The 26,856-nt window shown below is 40.7% G+C and overlaps 1 protein-coding gene across 3 annotated transcripts in view; it reads left to right on the plus strand.

Annotated features, from left to right (window-relative positions):
- HPS5 (HPS5 biogenesis of lysosomal organelles complex 2 subunit 2) overlaps positions 1–16,483 on the plus strand; it is a 45,037-nt gene extending 28,554 nt beyond the window's left edge. For all 3 annotated transcript variants that reach the window (XM_070365217.1, XM_005900693.3, XM_070365218.1), the window contains 7 exons: positions 39–159; positions 362–517; positions 1,472–1,591; positions 3,157–3,270; positions 4,968–5,074; positions 11,857–12,127; positions 13,699–16,483. In XM_070365217.1, the coding sequence (XP_070221318.1) occupies positions 39–159; positions 362–517; positions 1,472–1,591; positions 3,157–3,270; positions 4,968–5,074; positions 11,857–12,127; positions 13,699–13,759 (950 nt within the window). In that variant the 3' untranslated portion in view covers positions 13,760–16,483. The remainder of the gene's footprint in view (positions 1–38; positions 160–361; positions 518–1,471; positions 1,592–3,156; positions 3,271–4,967; positions 5,075–11,856; positions 12,128–13,698) is intronic.
- Positions 16,484–26,856: the final 10,373 nt, after the last annotated feature.

Genomic DNA, 26,856 nt, shown 5'->3' on the forward strand with positions numbered 1-26,856 from the left:
TATGAGATGAAGGGAAAAGGGTGTGCTTTGTCTTTTAGAAATGGTGAGTTCCAGTCCGACACATATAAAGATGGAAGCAGGAGACCTTCCAACAAGATTAAAGTTATTGGAGGACTCTGTTCCTTTTGACAGTCCTTTGTTGATTGCATATGCTGCCCGGTGAGTGGTCCTATATGTTGTTCATATACATTAAAGCCCAGGCATTTTCTTGGTCTTAGTCTCTAAAGTTTTCCTCTATCACATGTTGAGCAGCTTCTTGTTAGTATATTTATTTTCATTTCTAATAAATATGTAGATAATGTAACCAAGTTATATTATCTTACTGAAGTGGGAGACTAACATGTTTTGTTTTTAATTGCAGATTGTATGAGAAATTTGGAGAATCAGCCCTTCGATCCTTAATCAGGTTTTACCCATCCATTTTGCCTTCAGATGTCATGCAACTTTGTCATCATAATCCTGTTCAGTTTTTGGCCTATTTAGACAGTCTGGTGAAATCAAGGCCCGAAGATCAACGGTGAGAGGGAAAGAATATTTGCAGACTCTCTTTCTTTTTTTTATAAAGACTTTCCTTTCCTTTGTGGCTCAGCTGGTAAAGAATCCTCCTGCAGTGTGGTTTCGATCCCTGGGTTGGGAAGATCCCCTGGAGAAGGGAACAGCTACCCACTCCAGCATTCTGGCCTGGAGAATTCCATGGACTGTATAGTCCATGGGTTTGCAAAGAGTCAGACAGGACTGAGTGACTTTCACTTTCTCTTGATGGAGCATTACTTCTCTCGTATAATCAGTTGAAACCTTTTTACTGTTAACTGCCACAGAATTGAGGTACCTGCTGTAGAAGAGGAGGACTTTGGCAGTCATGTACCACTCTTTCACAAATCACAGTGCGCATCACAAATGTGCACCTAACCACACTTCTCTGTCCTGCCTCTCTCCCTCTCAGAGTCTCAGATCAACAGTGTGAAGTTAAACTCCTGCTTCAGGGCCTAGGCTAAGACTGATAAACTTCCTTGTTTTCCCTGCCAGTGAGTGGATTTTCTGCTTCCTTTTTGTGATGATATCCCAGCTTTCTGTGGGTGGCTCTCAGTTCCAGCTGTCTCAGCCTCTTTGGGCTGAGGCCTCTTTTCCTATATCTCCGTGGCAGTAAACACACGTCCCTAGATTATTGAGAATGGCAACTTCCCCTCTCCCCTTTTCTGATTGGTTCACATTTGATATACTAGTATTTCTTTCTTTCTTTCTTTCTTTTTTTGGCTCTTTGGTGTTTTCCTTTTTATCTTGAAGCCCAGCTGTTCATTTAAAAGGCTATAAGATTTTCACCAGCACTTCTATCCATTTTTTAGCAGAAGGTTTTTCAGGTTGTTTCGTCCACTATATTGATCCCTTAATACCATTCTCATCACATCTGCACATTTTGTCTTTCCTTTCTCAACATGAATATTGATAATTTTTCTCTCCAACTTTCTCTTAGGCCGTCCTTCCTTGAGTCCCTTCTACAGCCAGAGTCTTTAAGGTTGGATTGGCTGCTGTTGGCTGTGTCCCATGATGCTCCCCCAAGCACCAGCACTATGGATGATGAAGGAAACCCCAGGTATAAAGGAGTCATTTCTAAGCTTGGCTGCTCCTTTGGAACAGAACTAGTTTATTCATATAGAGCATTCAGGGCTTACTTTAGAAACAGCTGTGGAAGAGAGTTACCCAAGTCCTGTTAGTAATCAGACTGAGTGTATTGCCTAGTAGTTCTGAACATTTGTTTTGAATCACAGAGCCTTTGAGAATCTGATGATTCCTGTCAGAAAAATACACATTCATGGAGAATTTTGCACATGATTTCAGAGAATTAAACTTGGCCTCTGAAACTCTTCCATGGACCAACATTAAGAACTCTTGGTGATTAAACTTGTATTAGAGGGAAAAGTGTGTGTGTGTTTGTTTGTGTGTTTTCTTCCTAGAAATTTGCCAAGGGATTTCTAGACAATGCTTAATCTATAAATTTTTTTTCTTTTTTAAATTGTGAAAGTATAACACCTTTATAGGAGACTTGGAAAATACAGAACAAAGTTACATATAGTTCCACTGTATGTTACAATTATTTTTTAGTTGGAGTTTCAGTATCAAACTCAGAATAATTAATAGAATGAATAGAAAAATAGAAGGATTTAGTAGACCTGAAAAGCACTATGAACCAATTCAACATAGTTAAGATTTACACAATTTTCACACAACAGCAGGGTATAAATTCTGTTCATATTCCAAAAGATTATCAACCAGGAGTCACTGAAACATATCCAGGGACATAAAACAAGGTGCAAAAATTTCATGGTCTAAAGGTATTGAAAGCATAGAGTCTGTTCTCTTATCACTGTGAAATTACGTTAGAAAGCAATATCAAAAGATATTTCAAAATAACCCATGTATTTTCAAGTGCAATGTGACATTTATCAAGAGAGATTTTTGACTCAGCCATTGAAAGCCTTAATAAAGTTAAAGGACAGAAAAGACATAGATGGTGGTTGCAGAGGAGAAGCATTTAATGAGAAATTAATATAAAAATGAGAAATTAATATCAAGGATACTTTAAAAGCCCCAAGTATTTGGAAATTAAATGTCCACTTTGGAATGATGGGTGTATCTAAGAATCTGTAACAAGGTAAATTAAAAAACATTTGTAACAGAACAAAAATGAAAAGAGAATTTATCAGAATTTGTTGCATGTGGCTGAAGCTGTTCAGTGCAACCAAATACAATATAGAGTCTTGAATAAGGTATTTGAAAAACCCAGAATTCGTAAAAAATGCATGTTGATGCTTATATCAGATATGTTCCTTATGTTTTCTCCCTAAAGACACTTTTTAAAAGTTCCCAAAATGCCTGCCTTACATGCCTAGAAAAAAGGTCTGAAAAGATATAAAGTGGCTGTGAATGATAGAATTTTGAATTTTCTTTTGATTTCTAAAATGTATAATTTAAAAAAATAAACAGGTATTTGTCATAGGAAAGATAGTGATTTTAATGTTTTGAAAGCCAAGTAGAAATGTTTGAAAAATATAATGATGGAAAAAATATAATTAAAACTCTATTCTTACATATTAGCTGACGAATAAGCATTTTTGTAGAGTTTATTTCCTAATATACTGATATTTTTTCAATTCTCAGGCCTCATTCTCACTTGTTTTCCTGGGGTTACAGTCAGCTCATCCTTCATCTGATTAAACTTCCTGCAGATTTTACAACAAAAGAGAAAATGACTGACATCTGTAGGTCTCATGGGTAAGTGAGAATTTTCCTAGAAGCTGAAGTTAAGTTTAGAGTCATTTTAGTTAATAACTTTGTAGTTAAGGGACTGAAGGTATATGCTTTGTCATTTTTTTCTTTTGGCTAAAGTGCTTTTTTGTTTTAAGTACTAATAAGCATCTTTTTTTGTTTTAAATTTTGAGCATATTTTATTTTATGTGTACATGAGACTGGTCCATGCTTGTCCCTCTCTCCCTCTTCTGCTTAGTTGGTCACTCCAGTTCTCAGGTGTATTTAATTAAGTACCAGGCTGTGTGATACAAGTTGTAATTGATACAGTTTCTGGGAAGGGAGAGATCAGAATGGGCTCAGGGAGGAGGTGAGACTTGGATGTAAGCCCTAAGAATGGGGAAGGTTTGTATTTAAAAATGAGCCAGATAGAGGGCAGGTCAGCTGAGACAAACAGCAAGATCAAGGCCATGAACTGACAGGGCTTTTTATCCGTATCACGTGTTAGTCAGTTATTTATAGCCCAAAGGTGTTATCTCATGTTATCTTTGGCTTCCCCTGGATTACAGTCTTTTGGAGATAGGGACATGCGTCTTCCTTTTCCCTCAGTGCATAGTTCATAAAGTAGTAGGCACTTGATGCATATTTGTTCATTGGTAATGAGGGGTGAGACTGGCCAGGTGGTGGGTCATGAGATCATATAAGACCTTGAAAGGTGGTTAAAAGAATTTATGGTCAGCGGAGACCCTTTTAAACTTTTTGGTACAAAAATGGCATGACAGATGAAGGTTTCTAGTTCATACGTGAGAAGGATTGGACACAAGAAATAAAGGCCAGCTAGGAACCTGGTGCAGTAATTCAGGTATGACTGAATTGATTCCAGGGCAACAGAAAGAGCACAGCCAGTGGGACATTTCAAAGGAACACACGGTGGGAGCTGTAGGTACTGGGTATAGGAAATGAGGAAGGGGAGAGTCAGGGAGAACTGCCAAAGTTTGCATGTTTGGGGAAGAAATATGCTCGTTTTGTATTAAACCTTAAAGTTTATAAAGTATATAAGCTTAAAAGTCTGATAGTTGGGGCTTGGCCTTGAGTTCATGCTTAGTCACTGTTGTGTCCGACTGTTTGTGACCCCATGGACCATAGCCCACCAGGCTCCTCTGTCTGTGGGATTTCTCAGGCAATAATACTGGAATGGGTTGCCATTTTCTCCCCTGGGGGTTCTTCCCAACCCAGGTATTAAACCCAGGTCTCTTGCATTGTAGGCAGATGCTTTACTGTCTGAGCCACCAAGAAATTAGTATTTATCACTAACTTTAATTTTTGTTTTTTTTTTTATAAGTGTTCTAGTTTCTGAGGAAATGAAAGTATCCTAAAAATATTTTATCACGCTGTCCAATATGGTAGTTACTAGTCACATGTGGCCATTAAATCCTTGAAATATGTATTGGTCAACTGAAGAACTGGCTTTTAAATTTTATTTAATTTAAATGTAAATAGGGACTTCCTTGGCAGTCCAGTGGATGAGACTCTATGCTTCCAAGGTTCAGGGAACATGGGAACCATCACTAGTTGGGAAATTAAGATCCCACATGCCTCATGGCACAGCCAAAAATAAATAAATGTAAATAGCCATACGTGGCTAATATTACTGTGTTGGACAGCACAATGCCGTATAAATTCACTGCCTTTTGTTCTTCTCACCACCTTTGGTTTCTTTAAAGTTTCTGGCCTGGATATCTTATTCTCTGTTTGGAGCTGGAGAGAAGAAGAGAGGCCTTCACCAACATTGTGTATCTGAATGATATGAGCCTGATGGAAGGGGACAATGGTATGTAAATTCCAATTGGTTACTCTTGGTTATAGTATTTTAGAAATCACTACAGGCTTTCCGGTAAAGATACGTGGTAAACATTTCAATGGTCATTTTCTTTATTCTAGCTACTTGCCAAATTCGTGGAGTTTTTTTGGATCCTTACTACTTGGTATATCGTGAAATCATAACTAGAAATAAACTACAGGCAACTTTTCTATTTCATGAGTGCCTAATGTGTGAGGCATTCTACTAGATGCTTTTCCATCTAGTTTAAATGAAATAACAAACCTGTGGGATAGTTACTATTACTTCTGTTTTACAGAAGCTATAATTGAGGCTCAGAAAAAGAACAGTTAGTTTCCCCACAGTCATACAACTGGTTAATGCTGGAACTGGGGTTCAGGCCAGGTCCAATCGTCTCTAAAGCTCGTGCTCAGGTTTTTTTCTCTGCATCCTGTTGCCTTTTTACACAGCCCAAAGTTAGAGATCATGAAGATGAACTTAGAGTAGCAGTCAGATTTTCCTAAGCCTTTACAAGTATTAAGGTACTTTTTTTTTTTTAATTTTCATCAGTTTTCATCAATCTATGTAGTTCAGTTCAGTTCAGTTACTCAGTCATGTCCAACTCTTTCCGATCCCATGAATCGCAGCACGCCAGGCTTCCTTGTCCATCAACTCCCGGAGTTCACGCAAACTCATGTCCGTCGAGTCAGTGATGCCATCCAGCCATCTCATCCTCTGTTGTCCCCTTCTCCTCCTGCCCCTAATCCGTCCCAGCATCAGGGTCTTTTCCAATGAGTCAACTCTTTGCATGGGGTGGCCAAAGTACTGGAGTTTCAGCTTCAGCATAGAGCTCACTGCTAAAAGTTTAGTTTCCGTCTGTCATCGTTTGTTCCCACTTACCCGATTCACCTGCCCCGGCTCCATCCCCTCTGGTAGCTACTGCTCTGTTCTTCGTATCTACATGTTTGTTTTTGTTTGGTTTGTTCATTTGTTTTGTTTTTGTTTGTTTTGTGTATTCTACCTACGAGTGAAATCATGTGGTGTTTGTCTTTGTCTGACTTATTGCACTTAGCATAATACCCTCAAGGTCCATCTGTGTTCCACAAGTGGCAAGATTTCTTCTTTTTTTTAATGGCTGAGAAATATTCCATAATCTGTGTGTGTGTGTGTCTGTGTGTGTGTGTGTGTGTGTGTGACATCTTTATCCTTTCATCTATTGAAGGGCACTTAGGTTGATTCCACATCTTGGCTATTATAAATAGTGCTGCAGTGAGCATAGGGGTGCATAGATCTTTTCCGATAGTGTTTTCATATTCTTTGGATAAATGTTAGAAGTGGGATTGCTGGATCAGATGGTAGTTTTTTGAGAGACCTCCCTGTTTTCAACTGTGGCTGCATCAGTTTACATTCCCAGCAGTGCAAACAGTTCCTTTTTCTCTGCATCCTTGCCAATATTTGCTATTTGTAGACTTTTTGATGATAGCTATTCTGGCATGTATGAAGTGGTATCTCATATGATTTTGATTTGCATTTCCCTAATAATTAGTGAACTTCCAGATATTCAAGCTGGTTTTAGAAAAGGCAGAGGAACCAGAGATCAAATTGCCAACATCTGCTGGATCATGGAAAAAGCAAGAGAGTTCCAGAAAAACATCTATTTCTGCTTTATTGACTATGCCAAAGCCTTTGACTGTGTGGGTCACAATAAACTGGAAAATTCTGAAAGAGATGGGAAAACCAGACCACCTGACCTGCCTCTTGAGAAACCTGTATGCAGGTCAGGAAGCATCAGTTAGAACTGGACGTGGAACAACAGACTGGTTCCAAATAGGAAAAGGAGTACGTCAAGGCTGTATGTTGTCACCCTGCTTATTTAACTTACATGCAGAGTACATCATGAAAAATGCTGGGCTGGAAGAAGCACAGGCTGTAATCAAGATTGCCAGGAGAAATATCAATAACCTCAGATATGCAGATGACACTACCCTTATGGCAGAAAGTGAAGAGGAACTAAAGAGCCTCTTGATGAAAGTGAAAGAGGAGAGTGAAAAAGTTGGCTTAAAGCTCAACATTCAGGAAACTAAGATCATGGCATCTGGTCCCATCACTTCATAGAAATAGAACAGTGGAAACAATGGCTGACTTTATTTTTTTTCTGGGTTCCAAAATCACTGCAGATGGTGATTGCAGCCATAAACTTAAAAGACACTTACTCCTTGGAAGGAAAGTTATGACCAACCTAGACAGCATATTGAAAAGTAGAGACATTACTTTGTCAACAAAGGTCCGTCTGGTCAAGGCTATGGTTTTTCCAGTAATTATGTATGGATGTGAGAGTTGGACTGTAAAGAAAGCTGAGTGCTGAAGAATTGATGCTTTTGAACTATGGTGCTGGAGAAGACTCTTGAGAGTCCCTTGGATTGCAAGGAGATCCAACCAGTCCACTCTAAAGGAGATCAGTCCTGGGTGTTCATTGGAAGGACTGATGTTGAAGCTGAAACTCCAATACTTTGGCCACCTGATGTGAGGAGCTGACTCATTTGAAAAGACCCTGATGCTGGGAAAGATTGAGGGCAGGAGGAGAAGGGGATGATAGAGGATGAGATGGTTGGATGGCATCAGCGACTCGATGGACATGGGTTTGGGTGAACTCCGGGAGTTGGTGGTGGACAGGGAGGCCTGGCGTGCTGCGGTTCATGGCGTCACAAAAAGTTGGACATCACTGAGCAACTGAACTAAACTGAACTGAATAATTAGTGATGCATAACATCTTTTCATTTGCTTGTTGCCCATCTGTATGTCATCTTTGGGAAAAATCTATTTAGTGCCTTTGACCAGTTTTTCAACCAATTGTGTATTTTTGGTTATTAACCCCTTATCATTTTAAATGTCTTCTCCCATTTGGTAGATCATCTTGTCATTTTATGGATGGTTTCTTTTCCTGTGCAGAAGCTTTTTAGTTTGATATAGTCCTGTTTGTTTATTTTTGCTCATTTCCCTTGCCTGAGGAGACCTATCTAGAAAGATATTGCTAAGACTGATGTCAAAGAGAGCTGTGTCTGTGTTTTCTTCTAGTTTAATGGTTTTGAGTCTATTTAAGTCTTTAATCCATTTTGAGTTGGTTCTTGTGTATGGTGTGAGATCGTGGTCTACTTTCATTTTTTTGCCTCATGCAAAAAAATGTCCCCAGCAGTGTCCCCAACACCATTTATTTAAGACACTATCCTTTCTCCATTGGATGTGCCTTGTTCCTTTGTTTTGTATTAATTGTCCGTACGTGTATGGGTTTATTTCTGGACTCTGTTTTATTCCATTGATCTATGTATCTGTTTTTCTGCCACTACCATGCTGTTTTGATTACTATGGTTTTGTAATATAGTTTGAAATCAGGGCGTGTGATATCTCCAGCTTTGTTCTTTTCATTCAGGATTGTTTTGGCTATTTTGGGGTCTTTCATGGTTACATATAAATCTTAGAATTTTTTGTCTTATTTCTGTGGAAAAATGTTTCTGGGATTTCAGTAAGGATTGCATTGAATCCATAGCATGCATTGGAAATATGGACATTTTAACAGTGTTAACTCTTTCAGTCCATGAGCAGGCAGTATCTTTCCATTTATTTGTGCCTTCTTCAGTTTCTTTCCAGTGTGTCTTACAGTTTTCAGTGTATAGGTTTTTCACTTCCTTGGTTAAACCTATTCATAAATATCGTATTCTTTTTGTTTTCATTGTAAATTGAATTGTTTTCTTAATTTCTTTTTCTGCTAGCTCATTGTTAGCGTATAGAAATACAACAGATTTTTTAAAAAATTGTATTCAGTTACTTTTAGCTGTGCTAGGTCTTCACTGCTGCATGGGTTTCTCTTTGTGGGTTTCTCTTGTCGTGGAGCTCAGGCTCTAGGTGCTCAGGCTTCAGTAGTTGGCAGCACGTGGGCTCAGTAGTTGCGTCTCCCGGCCTCTGGAGCACAGGCTCAGAAGTTGTGGTGCATAGACTTAGTTGCTCTGTGGCATGTGGGATCTTCCTGACCCAGGAATCGAACCCACAACTCCTTCATTGACAGATGGATTCTTTACCACAGAGCCACCAGGGAAGCCCCTTGTAACAGATTTTTGAATGTTGATTTGTACCCTGCAACTGTATTCGTTTTTTATTTCTAATAGTTCTTGTCTTCAGGGTTTTCTGTATATAAAATCACGTCATCCACAAATAGTGAGTTTCACTTCTTCCTTTCCTACTTGGATGCCTTTGATTTCTTTTTCTTGCCTGGTTGCTCTACTGGAAGATTTCCAGTACTATGTTGAATAAGAGTGGTGAGAGTGGGCATCCTTGTCTTGTTCCTGATTTTAGAGGACTAGCTTTCAGTTTTTCATCATTGAAAATGATATTAGTTCTGGATTTGTCGTATATGGCCTTTTTATGTTGCATTATGTTCCTTCTATACCCACTTTATTGAATTTCTTTTATCATAAATGGGCATTGAATCTTGTCATATGCTTTTTCTGCATCTATTGAAATGATCATATGCTTTTCGTCCTTGATTTTGTTAATGTGTTTATGTGAATTGATTTGTGTACACAACCCTCCTTGTATCCCAGGACATGTGGAATCTTAGTTCCCTGACTAGGGTTCAAGCCCGTGCCCCTTGCATTGGAAGTGCAGAGTCTTAATCACTGGATCACCGAATAAGTCCTCCTTTCTTAGAGTTTTAAACTCTTTAGTAAAGTATTCCTCTGTTCATTCATTTTTTCCTCTCTGTTCACTTTTATTCCTGAGTTCATTGAACTGCCTCTCTGTTTTGCTCTTTTTTTGTAGCTCTTTGACTTTCTTCATGAAGGCTGTTTTGAATTCTCTTATCAGTTAGCTCACAATATTCTGTAACTTTAAGTGTGGTTACTGGAGAATTGTCATTGTACTTTTGTGATAAAAGTGTTACTATGGTTCTTCATGATGTTTGATGAAATTGTTCCTCTGCTGGCACATTTAAAGTAGCAAGTACACATGTATACCGGGCAGATTCATTTTGATATATGGCAAAACCAATACAATATTGTAAAGTTAAAAAAAAGTAGCAAGTAACCTCTCTGCTTGACTCTGATAACACCATAGGTTATAAATTAGAGGCCTTTCCTTTGTTTTCCAGCAGATGGCGCCGTAGCACACGTTTTGGGTTCTCTTCCCTCAGCTGCTTCTGTTCATGTTTGAAAGTTAGCATTTGGTGCCCTCCACCTCTGACTGCCCTGTGGCCTTCATTATCATTTCTTGTACCTGTGGGGCCATGGATACCTTACTTCTGCCAGTGTTGCTGGCATAGCCGCCTGGTGCACCTCCTGTTCAGGATCCCTTGAGTGGCAGGTTCCACTGTTGTTGTGGAGGAAGCCAGGAGTAGGGAAGAGTAGCCATGTCCAGTGTCGTAAGATTCCTGGGCTTTGCGGCTTTGGCGGGGGGTGACTGGAGCCATGTGCACCACCTCCCCTGCTCCTACCAACCTCTCTGGGGCTGGAGGTCTGGGCCCTGCGGGCACCGTCTCTATTGTTCCCTTGGCCCTGCCCCGTCTATGTGTTCCAGTTCACCACCTGTAGTTGTGCATTTGTGTGGGAAATTCTCCAGTATCTTGGTGTGTTGGACGCAGGCACCTCCTTTGGGGCGTTGTGAGTGTTTTACTGGTTGAAACATGTCGGATGAATGGGGGAGACTAAGGTAGCTTTTCACTCCACCATGTTACTGAAGCTCAGAATGGTTCTTGTAAAGAAAAATTGGGTTATGTGGCTCTCCTCCTTGAAACTCCTTACACTTGACTTGAAGTCTAGATTCTTAAGCTGGTCCCTTATGGCCTGGCCCTGTCATCTCATTCTCAATCCTCACTTCCACCTTTGAGTTCCTTGAAATCACCTGGTTTCTTCCTGTGTCATCTTCCATATTTCCTTGATCAGAAACGTAAGCTCTTTCGCCCCTCCTTCCTGACACCTTCCATGCATGTATGTCACATGCATACAGGTCACATGCACACACGTGGTGAACTTGTCTCATCTTTCAGCTCTTTGCTTAAATGTCACTCTCATAGAACCCTCCTCTGATCCTCAAGAAAAAAGAAAAAGAAAAAAAACTGTCCAAAACTTGCCAGCCTCTTGAATGGCTCTTTGATCTTTTCCTTTATAGCAAGCACTTAGCACAATTTATAAACATAGATTTGTTTACGTGTTTACTAAGTTCTTTGTCCTTTACTAGACCATAAGCTCCACAGCAGTGCAGGACTCATCATGTCTGTCTTTCACATTCATATTCAGTGCCTAGCATGAAGTGTCCAGTACTCTTGCCTGGAAAATCCATGGACAGAGGAGCCTGGTAGGCTGTAGTCCATGGGGTTGCTAAGAGTTGGGCACGACTGAGAGACTTGACTTTCACTTTTCACTTTCATGCATTGGAGAAGGAAATGGCAACCCACTCCAGTGTTCTTGCCTGGAGAATCCCAGGGGCGGGGAAGTCTGGTGGGCTGCCGTCTATGGGGTCGCACAGAGTCGGACACGACTAAAGCGACTTAGCAGCAGCAGCAGCATGGAGTGTACCCTGGGTTATTACTGCGTGAGCAAATGAAAGAATGTAGAGGCTAATTTCATGGCTTCTCCTTGTCTTGAGCTATTTATTCAACAAATATTCAGAAAACAGCTTTGTGTTGGAATGGTGAGATTATGTTCTTTTAATATTTTTATGTTTGGTATGAAACATTTTTCCGAATGGTTTCTCCTGTATGCAGGCAGAGTGCTCAGAGCCCACATTGTTTCTGTGTGTTTGCATAGGTTGGATCCCAGAAACTGTGGAAGAATGGAAGCTTCTCCTACATCTGGTGCAGAACACAAGCACAAAGCCAGCCCCCCAGCAGTCACCAGATGGAACCTTCAGCGATGGGCCTTCCCCTATCACTGTGGAGAACGTGGCCCTCCTATTAGCTAAGGCCATGGGCCCAGACCGGGCCTGGTCACTGCTCCAGGAATGTGGTTTGACCCTGGACCTGTCAGAGAGGTTTACCAGAACCTGTGATATCCTGAGAATTGCCGAGAAAAGGCAGAGGTAATTAATGTCTGTCTGTCCTGCCTTCGTCCTGCCCTGTCCACAAGCACTTGGGGAGTGTAGAATCCCACAAATGTTCAGAGGGGGACGGGACTGTATAGATCACATATTCCCAACCCCTCACAGATGGGGGGACAGAGATTACTCTGTTGATTTAGGTGATTAAGGGACGAGGCTAAAGTAATACTTTGTTCATAGTCGTGACCAAGACACTTGTAGGTCGATGTGGATACCCAAATATGATGTATACTCAGTTCTTTAAGAATACTATTTGTACCACATACCTAATACCTGCAATGCAGGAGACTGGGGTTTGATCCCTGGGTTGGGATGATCCCCTGGAGAAGGGAATGGCAGTCCACTCCAGTATTCTTGCCTGGAGAATCCCATGGACAGAGGAGCCTGGTGGGCTACAGTCCATGGGGTCACAAAGATTCGGACACGACTGAGTGACTCACACACACACACACATACACCCACCTAATCATCTCAGTCAGTTTTTTAAAAAAAAAATTTTATTTTTAAAAATTGTGGTAAAATACAGATAACATGACCATTTTTAAGTAGTTGGTTCAGTTGTGTTAAGTATATTCGTGTCATTGTGCAGTTAATTTCCAGAACTTTTTCATCTTACAGAACTGAAACTCTGTCCCCACGATTCCCCCCTCCTCCCTCTGCCCCCTCCCTGGCAAGCACTGTTCTTTCTGTCTGGGATCACAAATGCAGAGGTAACAGACAGGGTCTGTTACCTCTGCATTTGTGGTCCTATTTGTGTGTCTTTTTGTGGCTGGCTTATTTCACTTAGCATACTGTCCTTAACCGTGTTGCAGCATTTGACAGTTTCCTTTTTTCCTGGGACTGAGTAATATTTTGTTATGTGTATATAACCACATTTTGTTTATCCGCTCATCTCTTGATAGCCACTTGGGTTGCTTCTGCCTCTTGCTATTTTGAGTAATGCTGCTGTGAACATGAGGATACAAATCTCTCTTTGAGACCCTGCATTCAGTTCTTTTGGGTGTATACCCAGGTGTGGAGTTGCTGGATCAGATGGTACTTGTGTTTTTAATTTTTTGAGACACTCCTATACTAATTTCCATGGATCCCGCACCATTCTGCATTTCCACCAGTGGTGCACAGGGGTTCCTGTTACTCCACATCCCTGCCAACACTAGTTATTACTATTACTTTTTGATAGTTATCTACCCTAATGGGCATGAGATGATAGTGATTAGTGGTATTGAACACCTTTTCATATGCTTGTTGGCCATTTGAATGTCATCTTTGGAAAAATACCTGTTCAAGTTTTTTGCCCATTTTTAAATTGCATTTTTTTTTTTTTTGGTCATATGAGTTCTTTACATATTGTGGATATTAACCTCTGAGATACATGATTTGCAAATATTTTCCCCTATTGTATAGGAGAAGGTGTCATATTCATAGGACGCCTTTTCACTCTGTTAGTTTTGTCTTTTGATGCACAGAGTCAGTCAGCTTATTGAATCCTTTACTTCTGAAAAGAATAAACAATGACAACTAAATTTGCTTGTTTCTTTTCTTTGGGATTTCAGAGCCTTGATACAAAGCATGCTCGAAAAATGTGATCGGTTTCTGTGGTCTCAACAGGCCTAGCTGAAGAAGACACAGCAGGGTGTCCCGACATGTTGAGAAAGACTGAGTTGTGCTCCTGAGCCTCCTGAACACATTTGTTCTTGAAGGAAAGGCCCCACCAGAGATCCAGCGCCTTTTTGGGAGCATCATCATCCCTGTCTGTTACCTCTGCATTTGTGGCTCTATTTGTGACCTCAGTGTTTTTCAACCAAAGTTGAATTTTGAAAGCAATCAGTCCTTGTTTGCTAAAACAAAATGCTCTGGAAGGAAGCAGAATGTGAATATCCCCAGCTGTGCAGCCCTTATGCTGGACAGTAGAATTATTGGTTCCTTGTTGGTGGACTGGGAGAATTCTTTTCCTGTCATGACTGCTATGCAGGGAGCAAAAGTTTCTCAACCTGGTCATATGAAGACATACAATGTAGTTGATAGAAATTTAATTCTTTCTTATCTTCTCTGGGATACTTGAGAAATTACCAAAGTAAAACCTGGTAGAATGTAATTAACACATAAAATAAGTGAAACATTGAAGATTCAAATTAAATGTAAAAATGAAAATGAATATTTAAATTGAGCTAATTTAGAATATATTTTTTTCTAGTGCTTGATATTTTCTAATTGAACCTATATAAAACTAATTGATTACTAGAGATGTTTTACTCCAGTCTTTCCTAAGTAAAGTAGCCCAAAGGAATCATGCACTTGTAAAATTTGTTTTTTAAGGACCATGATACAGGCAGGTTGAGTCTTGATAAAGACTGCAGCAGGTGCTTGTATTATTTAAGCCAAGTACTAGATTACCATTTTCAGGCTTCTGTATACTAACACGGCATGTTTTATTAATAATAAATGTAAAATCTGATTTAAAATGTTATTTGACTAGAATGTAGACATGAGGTTTATTGTGTGTAATTTGCAGGAAGGTGTGGTGTAAACTCAGCGTGGAATAGGCAAAATGTTGGATACATTGAATGATTCACTTCTTTTTTTTTTCATTTATAACACAGCCAGAAAACTAGAGACACAAATGGCCGTCTAACAGTTTAGAGAGTTGGTTCCTTCCTGTTAGGAAATCCTAACAGTTTTGGTCACCAGTATGTGGCAGGGTGTGTGTGTGTTGTGTGTTTCCCCACACCAAGGAATTCTCCAGTACCAGCTGAGTGTCCTTTCCACTCATTAGAAAGTCAATCCAGAGATGGCAGTGAATTCTGCAGGTTAAGGGCTCATTTCCACAAATCTGCCAGCACTTAAGATGCCAGTCACGGGTCCAGGTTGTTAACTGTACGAGCGTCCCTCTTTTTATTGCACTTTGTTTTGTTGTTCTTTGCAGATACTGTTCTTTTTTTTTTTTTTTAAACAAATTGGAGATTTGTGGCAGCGCTGCATTGAATAAGTCCATCAGTACAGTTTTCCAACAGCATTTCCTCACTTTGTGTCTCTGTCACATTTTTGTGATTCTTACGAAATACAGAGTTTTCCACTTACTTGTCATGGAGATCTTTGTCAGTAATCTTCATCATTACTGCTGTACATGTTTTGTGGTGTCGCTGCACCCACGTAAGGCAGTGAACTTAATTGAGAAATGTGTGTTATGACTGTTTCAACCGATTATTCCCCTTCTCTTTCCCTTTCTTCAGGCCTTCCCATTGACTGACACACAGTAATAGGCCAATTAATAACCTTATAGTGGCCTCTTCAGTATTCAAGCGAAAGGAAGAACTAGTTATACATCTCACTTTAAATCAAAAGGTAGAAATGATTAAGCTAAGTGAGGAAAGCATGTTGAAAGCTGGAGTAGGCTGAAAGCTAGGCCTGTTGTATCAAACAGCCAAATTGTGAATGTGAAGGAAAAGTATGCGATGGAAATTAAAAATACTACTCTGATGAATACAAGAATGAGAAAAAAGTGAAACAGTCTTGTTGCTGATACGGATAAATTTTTAGTAGTCTAGATACAAGCTCAAACCAACCAGAGCATTCTCTTTAGCCAGAGCGTAATCCACAGCAAGGCTGAGAGAGATGAGGAAGCTGCAGAAGAAATATTTGAAGCTGGCAGAGGTTGGTCCATGAAGGTTAAGGAAAGAAGTTGTCTTTATGTTCTATGAAGACCTACAAGACCTTCTAGAACTAACACCCAATAAAGATGTCCTTTTCATTATAGGGGACTGGAATGCAGAAGTAGGAAGTCAAGAAACACCTGGAGTAACAGGCAAATTTGGCCTTGGAATACAGAATGAAGCAGGGCAAAGACTAATAGAGTTTTGCCAAGAAAATGCACTGGTCATAGCAAACACCCTCTTCCAACAACACAAGGACTACACATGGACATCACCAGATGGTCAACACCGAGATTAGATTGATTATGTTCTTTGTAGCCTAAGATGGAGAAGCTCTATACAGTCAACAAAAACAAGACCGGGAGCTGACTGTGGCTCACATCATGAACTCCTTATTACCAAATTCAGACTTAAATTGAAGAAAGTAGGGAAAATCACTAGACCATTCAGGTATGACCTGAATCAAATCTCTTATTATACAGTGGAAGTGAGGAATAGATTTAAGGGCCTAGATCTGATAGATAGAGTGCCTGATGAACTATGGAATGAGGTTCGTGACATTGTACAGGAGACAGGGATCAAGACCATCCCCATGGAAAAGAAATGCAAAAAAGCAAAATGGCTGTCTGGGGAGGCCTTACAAATAGCTGTGAAAAGAAGAGAAGTGAAAAGCAAAGGAGAAAAGGAAAGATATAAGCATCTGAATGCAGAGTTCCAAAGAATGGTAAGAAGAGATAGGAAAGCCTTCCTCAGTGATCAATGCAAAGAAATAGAGGAAAACAACAGAATGGGAAAGACTAGAGATCTCTTCAAGAAACTTAGAGATACCAAGGGAACATTTCATGTAAAGATGGGCTCAATAAAGGACAGAAATGGTATGGACCTAACAGAAGCAGAAGATATTAAGAAGAGGTGGCAGGAATACACAGAAGAACTGTACAAAAAAGATCTTCGCAACCCAGATAATCACAATGGTGTGATCACTGACCTAGAGCCAGACATCCTGGAATGTGAAGTCAAGTGGGCCTTAGAAAGCATCACTACAAACAAAGCTAGTGGAGGTGATGGAATTCCAGTTGAGCTATTTCAAATCCAGAAAGATGATGCTGTGAAAGTGCTGCACTCAATATGCCAGCAAATTTGGAAAACTCAGCAGTGGCCACAGGACTAGAAAAGGTCAGTTTTCATTCCAGTCCCAAAGAAAAGCAATGCCAAAGAATGCTCAAACTACCACACAATTGCACTCATCTTACATGCTAGTAAAATAATGCTCACAATTATCCAAGCCAGGCTTCAGCAATACGTGAACCATGAACTTACTGATGTTCAAGCTGGTTTTAGAAAAGGCAGAGGAACCAGAGATCAAATTGCCACCATCCGCTGGATCATGGAAAAAGCAAGAGAGTTCCAGAAAAACATCTATTTCTGCTTTATTGACTATGCCAAAGCCTTTGACTGTGTGGATCACAATAAACTGTGGAAAACTCTGAAAGAGATGGGAATACCAGACCACCTGATCTGTCTCTTGAGAATCATCTGTATGCAGGTCAGGAAGCAACAGTTAGAACTGGACATGGAACAACAGACTGGTTCCAAATAGGAAAAGGAGTATGTCAAGGCTGTATATTGTCACCCTGTTTATTTAACTTATATGCAGAGTACATCATGAGAAATGCTGGACTGGAAGAAACACAGGCTGGAATCAAGATTGCTGGGAGAAATATCAATCACCTCAGATACGCAGATGACACCACCCTTATGGCAGAAAGTGAAGAGGAACTCAGAAGCCTCTTGATGAAAGTGAAAAAGGAGAGTGAAAAAGTTGGCTTAAAGCTCAACATTCAGAAAACGAAGATCATGGCATCCAGTCCCATCACTTCATGGGAAATAGATGGGTAAACAGTGGAAGCAGTGTCAGACTTTATTTTTTTGGGCTCCAAAATCACTGCAGATGGTGACTGCAGCCATGAAATTAAAAGACGCTTACTCCTTGGAAGGAAAGTTATGACCAACCTAGATAGCATATTCAAAAGCAGAGACATTACTTTGCCAACAAAGGTCCGTCTAGTCAAGGCTATGGTTTTTCCTGTGGTCATGTATGGATGTGAGAGTTGGACTGTGAAGAAGGCTGAGTGTCAAAGAATTGATGCTTTTGAACTGTGGTGTTGGAGAAGACTCTTGAGAGTCCCTTGGACTGCAAGGAGATCCAACCAGTCCATTCTGAAGGAGATCAGCCCTGGGATTTCTTTGGAGGGAATGATGCTGAAGGTGAAACTCCAGTACTTTGGCCACCTCATGCGAAGAGTTGACTCATTGGAAAAGACTCTGATGCTGGGAGGGATTGAGGGCAGGAGGAGAAGGGGACCACAGAGGACGAGATGGCTGGATGGCATCACTGACTCGATGGACTTGAGTCTGGGTGAACTCCGGGAGTTGGTGATGGACAGGGAGGCCTGGAGTGCTGGGATTCATGGGGTCGCAAAGAGTCGGACACGACTGAGCGACTGAACTGAAGGTGAAGCAGCAAGTGTTGATGTAGAAGCTGCAGCAAGTTGTCCAGAAGATCTAAGATCATTAATGAAGGTGGCTACACTAAATAACAGATTTTCAGTGTTGATGGAACAGCATTTGAAAAGAATGCCATCTAGTACTTTTCATCTAGCTAGAGAGGCAAAGTCAGTGTCTGGTTTCAAATTTCAAAGGACAGGCTTACTCTCCTGTTAGGGGCTAATGCAGATAGTGACTGAATTGAAGCCAATGCTTATTTACCATGGTGAACATCCTGGGGCCTTAAGAGTTAGGCTGAATCTACTCTGCCTGTGCTCTGTAAGTGGAACCACAAAATCTGGATGAAAGCACAAGTATTTACAACATGGTTTAATGAATATTTTAAGCTCACTGTTGAGACCTACTGCTCAGAAAAAAAGATTCTTTTCAAGGTATTACTGCTCACTGACAATGTACTTCATTGCCCAAGAAAGAGATACAAAACAAGATTAACGTTTTTATGCCTGCTAACACATTCGTTCTGCAGTCCATGGATGAAGGAATAATTTCAACTTAAAAATATTATTTCTTAAGAAGTACATTTTGTAAGATTATAGCTGCCATATATTATGATTCCTTTGATGGATCTGGGCAAAGTAAATTGAAAACCTGGAAAGAATTCACCATTCTAGGTGCCATTAAGAACATTCATGATTCATGGTAACAGGTCAACATACTAACATTGATAGGAATTTGGAAGAAGTTTGTTCCAACCCTCATCGGTGACTGAGGGGTTCAAGACTTCAGTGGAGGGAGTAATTGCACATGTGGTACAAAGAGCAAGAAAACTAGAATTAAAAGTGGATCCTGAAGATATGATTGAATTGCTGTAATCACATGATAAAACTTTTAATGGATGAAGAGAGTTTATCTTCTTTTGGATAAGCAAAGAAAATGAGTTCTTGAGATGGAATCTACTGGTGAAGATGCTGGGAAGATTGTTGACAACAGATTTAAGATACTACATAAACTTCGTTGACAAAGCATTGGCAGGGTTGAGAGAAAATTGACTAATTTTGAAAGAACTCTTACTATGGGTAAAATACTATAAAGTATTGCATGCTACAGAAAAGTCATTTGTGAGAGGAAGAGAAGGAAGAGTCAATGATGTGGCAAACTCCAGTGTTGTCTTACTTTAAGAAATCACCACAGTGACCCCCCAGCTTTAGGAAACACCACCTTGATCAGTGAGCTACCATCAACATGGAGGCAAGACCCTCTCCCAGGAAAAAAATTACAACTTGCTGAAGGCTGAGATAATGGTTAGCACTTTTTTAGCAATAAAGTATTCTTAAATTAAGGCTTATACACTGAATTTTAAGACAATGCTATTGCATGCTTAATAGACTATTGTAGAATATAAATATTACTTTTCTATGCACTGGAAAACTAAAAATTCATGTGACTCGCTTTATTGCTGTGGTCTGGGGACTGAACCCACTATATTGCCCATGTGTGCCTGTGTTTCTGACCAGTTGGCTATAAACCAGAGATTCCCATGATCCACTCCTTGGGTTCGATTAATTTGCTAGAGTGGCTTGCAGATCTCCAGAGATACATTTTACTTACATAGATTTATCAATTTATTATAAAAGCCTATAACTCAGGAATAGCTGGATGGAGGGGATGGTATGGGGAAGGGGCAAGGAATTTCCGTGCCCTCTCCCAGTGCCACTGCAGATGGAAGGCTACGTGTTCACCAAGCAGAAGCTGTAGATAAAGCAGCAGCAGTCTTGGGATACGGGCTGGAGGTTGAGTTCAGTGGCCAATGGCCAGTGTCAGGACTGGAAGTTCCAGCCCTTTAATCACGGGGGGTTGGCTGCACTGTCAGCCAGCCCCCATCCTTAGGTGTGGTCGAAAGTCACCTTATTAACATCAAAAAGACACCTATCACTTTGGAAATTCCAAGGGTTTTAGGAACTCTGTGCCCAGGCAAGGTGATGAAGACCAAATATAATAGATTTCCTATCAATTAAGTCACTCAGTCCTGTCTGACTTTGTGACCCCATGGACTGCAGCATGCCAAGCCTCCCTGTCCCTTACCAACTGAATGGGATTTTTGCTTGTTTTCCTTGGAAAATAAATTCGGGTGAAATTTTTTTTCCTTTAATGCTAGAAAATTCTCTGTACCCTTTTGATAAATGAGGATAGATGTAATGTGCCCTAGAAAGATGTGTCATAAATGATTGCACAGTTGTGCCAGCTCAGGCAGTTTCCTCCTCCTGGGATTTCCTCTAGACCATCTTTTGCATGGTCACTGTGTAATGACAAAATCTGACAGTAACAGGAGGGTTTTCACTCTTTACAGACTCACATGTCAAGTAACCCAGTACAGCTACAATCAGTTCAGCTGGCAAAAATCCCATTCAGTTAAACATTTATATTTGAACAGTCTACTTGGATATTAGGCAGTGTTTGCAAGTACAACTTGTAATCTTTCACTTGCCCTGTGCTTGTCTCACTTTTACGCCTGCACCCAGGCCTGACTGGTGTTTTAACAGGGCTTCAGGGTAGCATAGTGGCTGCTAGCCTGGCTTTGTCCATTGTGGGGAAAAGCACAATGTGACAGTTGTGAGTTGTTTTATTTGAGGCAAAATGAGAACTATTGAATAGAGAATTCACAGGGCCTGGACTCCATCTTAGGCCTGTTCATGCTGATCATGCTTGGCCACCTCTCCAATGGACTCTGAACTCTGTGTTTAGTGCCTATGGAAATGACAACAGAAGGATAAGACCCCCTCTGGACAGGCCATAAATTTTTCTGTACCTATCAGAGTGTAACCTCGGGCTTATTGATTATTGGCCAATTGTTTAACTGTTTGAACACATAACACATGAATGATGGGGTTATTGGGATTGTATTTACCCTTCCTTTGTTTATGTAAGTCTCAAGGAATTTGGAGTGGTGGGTTCAGACACTGGTGGGTACACATGGGGTATAAAAGATTTTCACAAATGTTGGTCGGGGTCCTTGACTAAGAGGAGACTCTGCGTTGGGCCCGCTGGTGTAATAAACTGCACTCCACTATCTGCATTGTCCTTCTGAGTGAGTTTGTTTCCCGGAACACGTGGCTACAACGCTATAATCTGGGAGATGGCATTTCAGATAGCTCTAAGAAACTGTTCCAAAGACGTAGGAGTGAGGAGTGTTACAAATGACTTTAGTGAAGGAGGGTGCTTGCAGCCAAGCACAATTTTGGCAGAACCTTGCTACTGGTCAGGAGGAACAGATGTCACTGTTAATGATTTTAGTGCTCTTCTAGAGGAGAGGCACGGATAAGGCAATGACACCCCATTCCAGTACTCTTGCCTGGAAAATCCCATGGACGGAGGAACCTGGTGGGCTGCAGTCCATGGGGTCGCTAAGAGTTGGACATGACTGAGCAACTTCCCTTTCACTTTTCACTTTCATGCATTGGAGAAGGAAATGGCAACCCACTCCAGTGTTCTTGCTTGGAGAATCCCAGGGACAGGGGAGCCTGGTGGGCTCCCTGATGGGATCGCAGAGAGTTGGACACGACTGAAGCAACTTAGCAGCAGCAGCAGCAGAGGAGAGGCAAGGATTGAGCTCATAAAGTCTTCTGAAAATAGCTATCTGAAGACTTGTTCAGTCAGTTTTTCCCAGGTCACTGGAGTGTTTCATTCTTGGTCTCTACCCTGAATTCCTTCAGTTCATGATTTAATCCTTGTAGAAGCAATTGACAAGTGCCAATTTGTAGTTGGCAGTTTCTGAGGCAGACTGGCTTTGAGTGTCTGCTCTTTTTCTTATTGACCTCAGGTAAGTTGCTTTGTTTCTGCAGGTTTCAGTTTCCTTATCTGTGAAATGGGGTTAATAGTAGCCCTGCCTTAGGTAACGGAGGATTAAATGAGATAATAAGTGTAAAGCAAAACTACCTACAAAATGCAGAACGTAGTGCCTGTGTCTCGGTAATAAATACTAGCTCTTATTTGAAATATTTGGAATATCATTTTACCCAGTAATGATCAGACCTGTGTAATTGATTTTCATGAATGGACAAGAACAGGAAGCCCAAAATTGGAATAATTTCCTTGTCTGTATATAATTTGTCACTGCCCTGATCAAGGCTCAAAATCTTGTTATCTTGTCTCTTCCCCCTTCCTCAACCCTCACTTTCAGTTACTAGGTAAATTCCCTCAATTCAACATTGGTGATTGTTTCCAACAGTTACTTATTTTTCTATTCTCTGTTGCCACCAGTCCACATTGTCGTTACTTCTTACTGAGACAATCACATCAGTCTTTAGGGAACTTCCTTCACTTCTGTTAAAAAACAAAATTGAACAGTGAATTTAAAGGTCTAATTGCTTTATTCAATGACTCATGATCAGGCAGCATCCCATCTAATAACTAGAAGAGTGCTCTGAATGGGTATACGAAGGGGAGGGCTTTTATAGAAAGAAGGGTGAGACAAGGGAGTTATTAGCAAAAGAAAAGAAAGAATTATTTGTCGATCAGGATATCTTTTTGTGGAAAAGGGACCATTAAGACTTATCATGCATATTATCTCTTGGGGGTGGAGGTGGTGAGATGGGATGAATGGAGAAGGCCCACTGGCAGATTACCTCTGACCACAAAGTTCCACTGGTTAAGATTACATTTCTGGGGAGGGTTGAAATTGCAACTTGGTTGATTATTACAGTCTCAGTTCTGTGGGCTTTAGCACCAGTGGCACTATCTGGGTCCTGTGGTTTTCTCTAACGCTTCTAAACACTGCCTTGCCCCCTACCACCACCACGTGGTCCCAGCACATCACAATGGAACCAACCTTCAGTGTCACTCAGGTGATTCACAGACTTGCCACACATTAGAATCATCACCGGTCTTGTTAACAAATACAGATGTGGGAATCCTGCCCCCGACCTGGACTTGTAGAACTAAGGCCTAGTTTAACCTCCTTCAACTTGTCTCCTATCCCCACATTGTTCAGGTTATCCTAGTTGGTAGATAAACCTCGGCCCCTCAGAGTGACTGGTTCTTTGGGTCTCATGGGAAGTTCATTGGAGACTCTCTGTCAGAATCCTTATCCTCTGAGGCATAGCCTTCAACCCCTTCCCAACTGGAAACTTTCGTAGCTCCCCTCTGCTTTCCAAATCCAAATCCCCAATCCTTGAGCTTGGTATTTAAAACTGATGAAAAAAATTATTTTAAGGCAGGACAAGAAAAAAATTTAACGTAAAGTTTTCTCTGCCTTTTGAACTACTATCCTCTCCCCTTTAGTGTACACTGTGAGTCTGTGTTACATTAACTAGATTCCCTTAAAAGACACAGGAATGCCTGCTTGCCAAAAAAGAAAAAAAAAAAAAAAAGCAATTTCCTCCTGGCACCAGCAAGGTAACTCCTTAGGAGTTAAGCCTTCCTTCCTTGATCCTATAAGGAGTCACAATGACGCATTACCCATTTGTTGGACTATGTCAACTGTCAGTGTGACACTTTGATGTATAACTTTTTGTCTCAAAAACATATAACTGCTTTGACCTCTAATGGGTGGAACAGTCTTCAGGGCTTTTTTTTTTTTTTTTAATTGTTTATTTTTGGCCACATCCCAAAGCTTACTGGACCTTAGTTCCCTGACCAGGGTTCGAACCTGTGCCCTCAGTGGTGAAAGGGTAGAGTCCTAACCACTGAACCGCCAGGGAATTCCCCTCAGAACTTTCTGAAAGACTGTCTCCTGAGTTGTAATCTTCATGTTGGCTCAAATAAAATTCTCTTTCTTTTTTAAAAAAATTTTGTTTGATGTGGATCATTTTAAAAAACACTTTATTTTTTAATTTATTTTTAATTTCTTACAATATTGCTTCTGTTTTATGTTTTGTTTTTTTGACTGCAAGGCATGTGGAATCTTAGCTCCCTGCTGCTACTGCTACTGCTAAGTCACTTCAGTCATGTCTGACTCTGTGTGACCCCATAGATGGCAGCCCACCAGACTCCCCCGTCCCTGGGATTCTCCAGGCAAGAACACTGGAGTGGGGTTGCCATTTCCTTCTCCAATGCATGAAAGTGAAAAGTGAAAGTGAAGTCGCTCAGTCGTGTCCAACTCATAGCGACCCCGTGGACTGCAGCCTACCAGGCTCCTCGGTCCATGGGATTTTCCAGGCAAGAGTACTGGAGTGGGGTGCCTGACCAGGGATTGAACCCATACTCCTGCATTAGAAGGTGAAGTCTTAACCACTGGTCCACCAGGGGAGTCCCCCTCTCTCTTTCTTAGATTGAGTATTGATTAAAAGTTGTTGACCAGGCCCTCGATGACTTGTTCCCAGATTCTTGTTCTCAGTTTCAGAGCCCAAGTTTGTCTCTCATCCTGGGCGCTGTTCACGGACACCTCTGCACTTGCCCTCTGGTCGTGCCCCTGCTCAACCCTGACCTGCCCTTTGCCCCAGGGCCCATCTGCTGAAATTCCACCGGGGTTCTGTCCCTTGTAGTTCCACATGGCAAGGTTTTTTTTTTTTTTTTATTATTTTTTTTTAATTAAAAAATGCAGATAATATAAAATTTATCATCTTAACTGTTCTGTGGCTCAACAAGGGACTGAAATTGCCCCTTTTGTCGGGAACAGTAACTTTAGGGTAAAATTTTGAGCAAACCCAGTTTTTCTCACCCATTCATTTAAAAGAAATCTGGGTACCATGAAACTTCCTGAGGAGCAGTACAGAATTACAACACAACGCTGCTGGGCAGAGATGACTAGCCTGGAGCTTCCAGTCAACCTTGGTCTAGTGGATAAAATACAAACCGCAAGAGAGGCTGGGAAATTCCTGCTTGGTATTTCTTCCCAGAGGACTCAGAAAAACACTGGCACTGCTGTGTCCTAAATACAGAGAATATTTTCCTGGACTGGGGTTTTCCCAGCTTGCCCAGGTAATAATACATTATTCCAGATGGACTACTCTGACTCCGTCTGAATATTCGAGATGACATATACTAGTGACCTAAGCACGATTTTATCTGGTACTAATAGGCAAAGCCTGGGTTTCATGGCTTTATATCAGTGTTTTGAATTCCTCGGCTTTTCCTAGTTAAACTGCCCGTCTTCGTGGCCTGAGGCTGTGCAGCCATGCAGAGCCCCATGCGTAGCACAGCCCTGTGCTTGGTTTAATGCCCCGCTTTCATCATCTTGGAGTTTTTAAGAATTTCTGTACATGTTTATTTGGGACTGGTACCATACATTATGTAACTGGTCCTGCCTGCTGTGGTAGATCTGAGGTACAGCTTGAGATTTTGCATTTCTAGCCGAATCCCAGGTGATGACCGTTTTCTGTTCTCAGTTTATTGAGGCTTAAATTAACTTTCTCTGGAGAAAGAACTTTCTGTGAGGGGTGCCTAGGGACTTGACTCGAAATGGATCAAACACAAGCTCAGGCTCTCTGGTTCCTCTCTTCCAGGGATACCGGGTGATGACTGGAATAGCTTTTATTATTGCTTTAGTTGAGATATCATTAGCATACAGCATGACATTAGTTTCAAGTATACAGTGCAATGATTTGATATTTGTATATATTGTGCAATGATCATCACGATAAGTCTAGTTACCACCCATCACCATACACAATGACAATTTTTTTGTGTGTGATGACAACTTTGATGTACTTACATGTGGAATCTAAAAAATAAACCTGAGTATAACAAAAAAAAAAAGAGACTCACAGTTAAAGAGAACAAATTAGTGATTACCGGTAGGGAGAGAGAAGGGAGGAAAGGGCGTGATAGGGGTAGAGGATTGCGGGGTACAAACTACTCTGTATGAAACAAGCTATAAGGACGCACAGGAAATATAGCCAGTATTTTATAATGACTATAAATGCCGTATACTTTTTAAAAATTGTGAATCTCTGTGTTGGACATCTGAAACTTATGAAATATTGTACATCAATTATACCTCAATTTAAAAATATAAAGAGAAAATATCCATGCACCCCTGTGTTAACTGCAGCATATTTACAACAGCCAAGATATGGAAACCATCTAAAGCACCTTAAAGTCCACCAGTGAGTGAATGGATAAAGATGATGCAGTATAATGGAAGTACATTTCGTAATGCATTACCCTGAAAAAATTCCCTTTTTACTAGTCAGTTAAAAAAATTAATTCTTTCACTCATTCACTTGTTCAGTAAGCATTGAAGTCCTATTACATGCCAGATACTGTGCTTAGTGCTAGATATTTAAAGTTAAATGAGACAGAAATTGTTACAATCTAGGGTTGAATACAGACCAAGAAAACCATCAAAACACGCCACCCCCCCAAAAAAAAAACCAAAATAACAGAAAAAGCAAACCAAGAAATGAATAAAATCATCTCACATATTGATGATTGCTAGGAAAGAAGTAATAGCCATGGTAGGCTACCCATGTCGAGTCGGAGAAGGCCATCCTGAAGAGGAATTTCAAGTAAGAGGCGCAGGAAAGATGGAAGCAGCCTTGTGAAGGATGGGTGGGAAGCATGTTCAGGGCAAAGGCAATACCACATACCTATAAATTAGAGTTTGACTCATTGGTG

The sequence above is a fragment of the Bos mutus genome, chromosome 29 (genome assembly GCF_027580195.1).
Source record: "Bos mutus isolate GX-2022 chromosome 29, NWIPB_WYAK_1.1, whole genome shotgun sequence".
NCBI classification, from domain to species: Eukaryota; Metazoa; Chordata; class Mammalia; order Artiodactyla; family Bovidae; genus Bos; species Bos mutus.